The sequence below is a fragment of the Oncorhynchus nerka genome, linkage group LG24 (assembly GCF_034236695.1).
Source record: "Oncorhynchus nerka isolate Pitt River linkage group LG24, Oner_Uvic_2.0, whole genome shotgun sequence".
Lineage (NCBI taxonomy): Eukaryota > Metazoa > Chordata > Actinopteri > Salmoniformes > Salmonidae > Oncorhynchus > Oncorhynchus nerka.
Window position 1 is genome coordinate 90,679,050 of NC_088419.1, and position 9,612 is coordinate 90,688,661.

The window sequence follows — 9,612 nt, forward strand, 5'->3', positions numbered from 1 at the left end:
GGTACAAATCTGTCGTTCTGCCCCTGAACAAGGCAGTTATAACCCACGGTTCCTAGGCCGTCATTGAAAATAAGAATTTGTTCTTAACCGACTTGCCTAGTTAAATAAAAGGTAAATAATATCACCTCTCGTCTAGTCCAGAGTCCAGTGAGGACACAGCCACCCACGCTGATCTCCCGCTCTCTGTTATCACCATCACTGACACTATCACTTCTTCTATCGCTGGCACGATCATTCTGTCACACAGACCGTTAATCAGTCACTTTACAGTAAGTTACTGTAAACCCACCCGAGGCACCGCTATATCAAGCCAGCGAGGCAACTCTTCCTCAGACCAGCTTGGGAACGCACGGTTAGGGACTGGAACACTGTGGTTGGGGTGTAGAGTGGATGTCTATGAAGGGTCTCAGTCCACGGTAATGGGCTCCTGTTGCAGTGGCAGTGAAGGTGAGAGCGTTGGGATGGGTTTGGACACGTTTCAATTCAGAGAAAATGGATAAAGTGGGAGAGGTTGAGCGGGTGACACAACGCGTTAGTTTTACAGTTACCACATCCTGACTGGATTAAACTGGACCGTGTCCACCAGTTACCACATCCTGACTGGATTCAACTGGACCGTGCCCACCAGGTACCACATCCTGACTGGATTCAACTGGACCGTGCCCACCAGTTACCACATCCTGACTGGATTAAACTGGACCGTGTCCACCAGTTAACACATCCTGACTGGATTCAACTGGACCGTGCCCACCAGTTACCACATCCTGACTGGATTAAACTGGACCGTGTCCACCAGTTAACACATCCTGACTGGATTAAACTGGACCGTGTCCACCAGTTAACACATCCTGACTGGATTAAACTGGACCGTGTCGCTCATTTAGCTCTGTTCACTGTCAATTGCACTAGGTACTAAATTCAATTGTGTCAGCTGTTGCGACATGCATTGTTTTCACAAGTGTGCGGGTGGGTGGGGAATGGGGGGAGGATAATAGATTACATAATTGACTTGTGGAAACACACACTACTGGGTGGATGTGAGAGAAGCACAAGACAGTAAGGATGTGTGACCTATGACCGACCGGGGGCTACTGTCATCATGCAGGATTTCCTGCAGAGCCAAATGGCAGGATTCTAAAACCTGAGGTCCTATTCATTTGACGTTTACACACATTGTATCCCATCCTTTTTTGGGGGGGGGGGGGGGGGCATTCTAATGTAAAGTAACATTCCTGGAATAGAACACTGAAAAAATAAAAATAAATAAACTCATGCCTCAAAGAGCTTCAGAAGGCAGACAGGAGAGAGGATGGAGAGGCAGTGGCCTCCTTAACAAAGAGCTCAGAGTGAAACTTGCAGATCCAGCAGCCCCGGGCCAGCCAGGCAGACTTTGTTTTCCTGCCTGGTTAATTGCAGGGTGCGGTGGGGCTGGGGCTCCCAGCTTTGTTGCTGGTGACAGAGCCAACTGTGAAAACCTCTGCAGGAGCAGGCATGTTCACACCCCCGGTTGGGACCGAGAGAGAGGAGACACCTCCTGGAGCCTGGGGTTAGACTGCAGGCATTCCCTCCCTCTCCTACCCCTCTCCGCAGCTCCTCCCCTTCTCTAAAGCTGCCAAAAAACAGCCTCAGCCGCTCCTTCTTTCCCTGCCTCCTCCCCTCCCTTTCCCTGCCTCCTCCCCTCCCTTTTCACACCCTTCTCTTTCTCCCTGTTGTTTTCACCCTCCTTCCTCCCACTTGTCCAACCCCCTCACCTCGCTGTGTTTTTCCCCCACCCATCTCTCCTCTGGGAAGTTATCTAGCTAATGAACAGCCAGACCTCCTGATCAGTGCTCCCTCTGTTGTGTGGTAGTTCTCCTGACGGTCAGTCAGGATGCAGCCAGCCAGCCAGAACAGGCCAAACCTCTCTTTTTTTTTTAAATTTAACTAGGCAAGTCAGTTAAGAACAAAATCCTATTTACAATGACGGCCTATCCAGGCCAAACCCGAACGACGCTGGGCCAATTGTGCGCCGCCCTATGGGACTCCCAATCACAACCAGTTGTGATACAGCTTGGAATCGAACCAGGGTCTGTAGTGACGCCTCTAGCACTGAGATACAGTGCCTTAGAACGATGCGCCCACTCAGGAGCCCCGAGCTCTTTGCTTTACTTTCAGCCCAATGGCTGCCTGTTTCCTGGGGAACACCCCCTCTGACAGCATTGTTATTCATAGTTTTACCTAGTCAGTTGGTGTTTAGCATGCTAGTAGATACCCATAGACTTCGTCATTATGCTAAAGCTACTTAGCATTGGCTTTGCGAATCTACCTCCAGTTTCCTTCATATTGGACACAGACCTAAATGGTATCCACTAGTTCAGGGTTAGGCAACCCTGTCCCATGTACTGCAAGCTTTTGTTCCAACTAGGCACCATGCCTGACCAACTGAGATAATTCCTCAGTTCAGTGATTGTCTGCGGCACTCCAGGACCAGGGTTGCCTACCTTGTACTAGTTCATCTGACTCTGGTGGTGAAGTAGATAAAGGGGACACTGCCTAAATCCCCAAGTATCCCTTTAAGTTAATGTTAAACGGATACCGATTCCTTTTGGAGACAATGGGCTGCGGGCTGTTGATACTGTACAGTTGAGTAATCTGGGAACAGAGGCTCAGTGTGTGAAAAAGGGTGTGTGAAGTGAATGTGTATGTTTTAGCACAGGGGCCCCCTCTGCTACCCCTGAGGCTGAACGGAGAGTAAACCCAGGGTGTGTTTTCTCACACCCTCTATAATAACTATCCTTTTGGAGGACACCCTGCTGAGCTGACCCCTACCACACACACACACACTTCTGCCTTGGGTCAGGTAGCCATGGTGACCCCTACCACACACACACACTTCTGCCTTGGGTCAGGTAGCCATGGTGACCCCTACCACGCACACACACTTCTGCCTTGGGTCAGGTAGCCATGGTGACCCCTACCACACACACACACACTTCTGCCTTGGGTCAGGTAGCCATGGTGACCCCTACCACACACACACACTTCTGCCTTGGGTCAGGTAGCCATGGTGACCCCTACCACACACACACACTTCTGCCTTGGGTCAGGTAGCCATGGTGACCCCTACCACACACACACACTTCTGCCTTGGGTCAGGTAGCCATGGTGACCCCTACCACACACACTTCTGCCTTGGGTCAGGTAGCCATGGTGACCCCTACCACACACACACACACTTCTGCCTTGGGTCAGGTAGCCATGGTGACCCCTACCACACACACACACACTTCTGCCTTGGGTCAGGTAGCCATGGTGACCCCTACCACACACACACACTTCTGCCTTGGGTCAGGTAGCCATGGTAACCCCTACCACACACACACACACACACTTCTGCCTTGGGTCAGGTAGCCAGGGTGACCCCTACCACACACACACACACTTCTGCCTTGGGTCAGGTAGCCATGGTGACCCCTACCACACACACACACACACACACTTCTGCCTTGGGTCAGGTAGCCATGGTGACCCCTGGGCCAGGGAAGAGCAACAATGCATTGAGTCTGTCTCCCAGGAGAGATGTTTGTCATCACTTTCTCAAGTTCTTCACAGAGTGATTTAAACACTGATATTTTCAGTCACACACTCATTAGCATTGAGACTGACGGGTGTCTCCATCAGGAGAGATCGGGAGATACGATGAACAACTTCACTGCTGTTGCAAAACACACTAGACTAGAGGTGGTCTGTTATCACGTTGCCCTTATTGAAATGGCTAACCTTGTCCATTGAGTGTTTTAAGAGGTTTTCGTGTTATTATATGGCCTAGCACAAAACATTGAATAATTTTGGGAATAAGATGAATCTAAAACAAAAGCATTGGGGCCTGCGTGAAAAGTTTGACACAGAGCACTAGGGGGCTACTGCAAGCACAGACAGGTATGAGTCACATAAATGACTTGATGCTAGCTACAGGCCTGTGTGAATAAAGGGATGGCATTATAAGGTTTAAGCTGACAGAGCCAAACAAAGACAAAAATAGTGTATTCTGTCAAATTTGCCACATAGGTGTTCAAAGGGGCAAATCGTTCAGCACAGTGATCTGAAGCTTTTGCGGTTTTACTCTCAGAGTTACACTGATTTCTCACAGTCCACTTTATAGGTCTATCACTTCAGATCAACCAATGTCATCTGAAGTGAGTTTTACACCGACTGAACTTCAGATCTGTGGCGCTTTAAGGATTATGGAGTATTGTTTTATTGAAAGGACTGGGGACTTTACCGTGTGTGTTTTCTGTGGAATAAACAACAACAACAACAACCAAAACTTACTTGAGAAAGTACTTCTGTCCGTTGGACGTGTAGGCCATCTCCCATCCAGGGGGCAGCGGCAACTCTTCGGCAACATCGAAAGACTGGTGGCGGATGTGCGAGTGATGTACCGGGCTTGGAGTTGGGTTGGCTCCCAATCCAATCTGTAAAGTTGCGGGCGAGGAATGTGACCGTACGTGTTGTACGGTGAGCCTGGGCGGGTGACTGCCCGAATCAGTGCTCGACTGTCGGGAGTGAGATCCAGAATCTGGCTCCTTGAAAAAAGAGTCGGGTAACATTTTTTTCCTCCATGAACTGGGTTTCGGGTTCATAACCGAATTAAAAAGCGCCTCGAGATCCGTATCCGAGTCCTGCGCGACATGGATAACTTGTTGTCCTGGCATTGGCTGAAGTGGGTTGCTCATTTTGTCTTAGTGTAAAAGTTAGAGCAATAAAGAAAATATAAAAACGATTTAAAGTTGAGGCTTTATACAAATATCAAACGTTGAGCCTTCTGAAGTAGGCCTAGGCTACTCTCAGGCAAACTTTTATAAACCCTCTGTGTGGACAACAATAGTTCACCTTTCTGCCGTCAAACTCGCAATAAAACTATGCTATTAGAGTAAGATAGAGAACAACTAAATGTGTCCCCACATGAGAAAAGTAATTTTAAATGTAGCTACTTTCCCTTTGCTCCGGCCAGTTCGGTAGATCTTGTTGCTCCTGTCCCAAAGTTTGTAAACTCAACTTTTCTACGACGCCTGTGTCAGCAGTCGCTCATGAATTATGCATGACCTCCGGCGCTCGAGGGGTTGCACCGTTTCAGGATTACTAAACAAATATATCTCAATTGACAAACTATTGATGGCGGGTGTAACAATGACGCAAATGTTGAAATAGTTCAAACACAACGCCACAAAGTTGCGGAATAGAGTTGTTGCGAGATGTTTTTTTGTAATAAATCACAGCTGCTTCTTTCCGTTTGGAGACGGCCCTGTGTTCTGCTCTAAACTAGTTATTTACTGAAATATAACAATTTAAGTAAAGTTAATCTAAAAATGTCGACTGGATGTTTGTGTTTTGAATGTTCTGTAGAAGATAATGACTTTTTTGGTGGAAAAAGAACAGCCGTGAAATCGTTTTGAATGTAGCCTAACGGATTGTCACACACCCCCAGTGTGGGTGTGAAAACATTAGCCTACCCATCTGTTGGATAACCATTGGAAATTTGAGCGCTTGGTGCCCCGCCCTAGATACTTTGACTGAAATAAATGTTTCTCTGTGATTTTGCCCGAGTATACATACACTATGCAGTGATCTCTTCGAAGTAGGTTTCTCGTTAATTTGCCCATATATAGTAGCATGAGTGATAAACCCTCCCACGCCAGTCAGATACACTACTTTTTCTCTTTGGGAATTTTCAATCCCACATATTCTTTAGTGGTCCAGTCTATAGGGGTCTGTATTTGATCAAATGACAAATACATTGTGCTTGCAGTCGTTTCATTACAATGTCAACACATTGCACTCATGGTGAATTTTATCAACACGTTTTTTATTTATCTTAGGTTAATTTTTATCCCCCTAAAAGGGGGATAAAGCCAATGTTTTTTTTTTTTTTTTTTTTAGGTGAATTTTATCAAATGTGTGTTTGTTTTTTTTTTTTATAAAACATATCCACTAATGTGGTACACAGGGCAAATATGCCTCTGGCTCAATTGATTAAAAAAAGTTCAGCATTAGGGTATTGGAACGCAGCAGGTTAAATCTCTGTTTGGTGGGCTAAATTAAGCTCCATGTTCATAACAATGATAAATTGATAACAGTTTTGTTTGTTTACTTTTTAGAATAGATTCCTATATGTTTCCCAGTCGGTGGCCCTTCGGGCTTTTAACCACTGTGTGAAAGTGTAACACGGGCCACCATAAAAGTAACCAGAAGCCCTTGTACTCCACAGAGGGTGCAGCTGTCCTTTGTAATGTCAAATGCTAAGAGATGGCGTGTGCCACCCTGTAAACCAATCCCTTTGATGGACAATTACTCTGTCCTCAACAATGTACCTACCAAGCAGCCATGGACTCCTCAGTCTGGCTGGCCTTGGCCGGCTGGGGGGGGGGTCTGGTCTGGGTTCACTGGTCCGTTTCCGGCCTCAGATCACCAACCCCATCATGTCATAGAAGTAGTGCACCTACAAGAATACAGTAGAATCCTCAACAGTACAGTAGAATCCTCAACAGTACAGTAGAATCCTCAACAGTAGAGTAGAATCTTCAACAGTACAGTAGAATCTTCTCAAAAGTACAGTAGAATCCTCAACAGTACAGTAGAATCTTCTCAAAAGTACAGTAGAATCCTCAACAGTACAGTAGAATCTTCTCAAAAGTACAGTAGACTCCTCAACAGTACAGTAGAATCTTCTCAAAAGTACAGTAGACTCCTCAACAGTACAGTAGAATGTTCTCAAGAGTATAGTAGAATCCTCAACAGTACAGTAGAATCTTCTCAAAAGTACAGTAGACTCCTCAACAGTACAGTAGAATCTTCTCAAAAGTACAGTAGAATCCTCAACAGTACAGTAGAATCTTCTCAAAAGTACAGTAGAATCCTCAACAGTACAGTAGAATCTTCTCAAAAGTACAGTAGAATCCTCAACAGTACAGTAGAATCTTCTCAAAAGTATAGTAGAATCTTCAAGAGTATAATAGAATCTTCTCAATAGTACAGTAAAATGTTCTCAAGAGTACAGTAGAATCTTCAAGAGTACAGTAGAATCTTCAAGAGTATAGTAGAATCTTCTGAGACCAAAAAGTCAATGATTTTCTCTGGTTTGGAAGCTTTTTGGTCGAGAGGTAGGCTATGTATGGTTGACTATAGGGTGCAGAATGTTGATGTGTCCCACAAAATAAATCAAATGTATATTTTTTGTAGCCACAGCACTCACAGATACTGTACTTAGGACGGCAGGTAGCCGAGTGGTTAGAGCATTGGACTAGTAACTGAAAGGTTGCAAGATTGAATCCCCAAGCTGACAGGGTAAATATCTGTCGTTCTGCCCCTGAACAAGGCAGTTAACCCACTGTACCTAGGCCATCATTGAAAATAAGAATGTGTTATTAACTGACTTGCCTAGTTAAATAAAGGTAAAATAAAAAAAATTATAATACAGCCATAAGCCACCAGTCACCATTCATCCTGATGTAACATTGCATGCCCAACCAAAGCCCAAACCCTAAGCTGTCTGGCGTGCCAGGAAAAGCCCAAACCCCAAGCTGGTTAAAGTGCCAGGAAAAGCCCAAACCCCAAGCTGGTTAAAGTGCCAGGAAAAGCCCCGATCAGATGTCGGGGCAGTCAGTGAACAGAGATCATATTCAACCACATCGACTACATCCATAGTGGAGACATCATTTGAACTGAAGGTAAATAAAGAATTAGAATTATTATGTAAGAGTCAGCCTCTCATTAAAGTTCATATTCTGTTAACTCATACCCAAATAATGTTGTTGACTCGTCTTATATTCGTATTTGTTTCCCAAAGCATAAATAAATAATTTAATAAAAATAAACTTTAAAAAATCCCATCTCAAACTTGTATCTCAGACAGTTTAGACAAATGTGTGTGATTGTTTTCATCCTGCCTCATTGACTGAACTGGACAACAATCAACACTGGTCAACTCATGTGAATAGTTTTTATGACCGGTATACACCCACACCATTGCAACAGAAAAGCTGCTTGTATGTAACATACTGTTCCTTCCAAAAAGTAGTAATTACAAGCATTATTATAGGTCATGTTTTATAAAAAATCTGGAAACACTGGACAGTATCTTTAAAGGATTAGGATGAATTCACTCCCACAGTACTCATTCTCGTTTTTTTAGCTGTGCCTGCAATTCTGATTCACACACACACACAGCTCTGACTGTCTCTGAGGTAAGCTCTCTGGCGATGTGCATCTGTCTCTGAGAACAGTTGACTTTGCCAGAAGTTCAGCAGATATCTGACACAGAACCCCTTGACCCTCCATACACACACCTCCACCCAACCCGTACCCTGAGAAACACACCTGTCACTGGGTCTATCCTGACCCCTGAACTCTACAGCAGCCCCCTCAATAGTCTGGGGGTTAAGAGGTAGATCTATAGGATACAGTCAGGGCTTACTTACTCGGGGGCTCCCGAGTGGCGCAGCAGTCTAAGGCACTGCATCTCAGTGCTAGAGGTGTCACTACAGACACCCTGGTTTGAATCCAGGCTGTATCACAACTGGCCATGATTGGGAGTCCCATAGGGCAGCGCACAATTGGCCCAGCGTTGTCCGGGTTTGGCCGGTGTAGGCTGTCATTGTCAATAAGAATTTTTTTTTCTTTTTTTTCTACTGTGTTATTGACTTGTTAATTGTTTACTTCATGTGTAACTCTGTGTTGTCTGTTCACACTGCTATGCCTTATCTTGGCCAGGTCGCAGTTGTAAATGAGAACTTGTTCTCAACTAGCCTACCTGGTTAAATAAAGGTGAAATTAAAAATTTTAAATTTAAAAAAATAAACTGACTTGCCTACTTCAATAAAGGTTAAAAATTTTTTGGGGATATTTGACAATATAAATTTTAGTCTTTGCTGGTATGTTTAAGTTGTTTGTGTTATGTCTGTACATGCCTGCACAACATGTTATGATCTTTCATCATCTTCTAGATTAATAATGATCATAAGTTGATGACAAGCATGTCATTGTATTATTGTTACATTGTACTGGTATGTAATATGTTATTTGTAAAGGCTTTCTGAATGACTACATTCAACTGATCTAAAAATGTTCTTATACACATCAGATGTCTTTTAATGATACAATAACGCGATTTTAGTATTCAGCCTCAAATAGGGTCTGAACTGTGAAGATGGTTCCAGGAAGTGCAGTAAGTTGACGTGATTACGCAGGAAGTGCAGTAAGTTACCGTGATTACGCAGGAAGCACCTGTGTTATTGAACAACTGGGAGCTCGGAACTCGCTGACTTCCGAGCGTTCAAAACAACTGGAAACACGGGAGAAAAAAAATCGCTCAGACTGGGAGAAAAACAAAATTGGTTTGAACAGTCATCCGAAATAGAGCCTCTCTCTAGAGCTGTGACTTTCCGACCTGAAGATCACTGACGTCGTGATTTGACCTCATATTCTTCCCAGTTGTTTGGAACACGGCATGCAGGGCATTCAGAAAGTATTCAGACCCCTTGGAATTTTTCCACATCTTTATGTTTCAGCCTTATTCTAAAATGGATTAAATAAATGTTTTCCTAAATCTAAACACAATACCCCATAATGACAAAG

At 44.5% G+C, this 9,612-nt stretch overlaps 1 protein-coding gene across 2 annotated transcripts in view; it reads right to left on the reverse strand.

Moving 5' to 3' along the window:
* Positions 1–5,260, reverse strand: part of wwtr1 (WW domain containing transcription regulator 1) — a 105,037-nt gene extending 99,777 nt beyond the window's left edge. Inside the window, exon 1 of one of the 2 annotated variants that reach the window (XM_065009293.1) lies at positions 4,312–5,260. In XM_065009293.1, coding sequence (XP_064865365.1) covers positions 4,312–4,715 — 404 coding nt within the window. In that variant the 5' untranslated portion in view covers positions 4,716–5,260. The remainder of the gene's footprint in view (positions 1–4,311) is intronic. The other variant, XM_065009292.1, reaches the window with a different exon arrangement.
* Between the last annotated feature and the right edge of the window lie 4,352 nt (positions 5,261–9,612).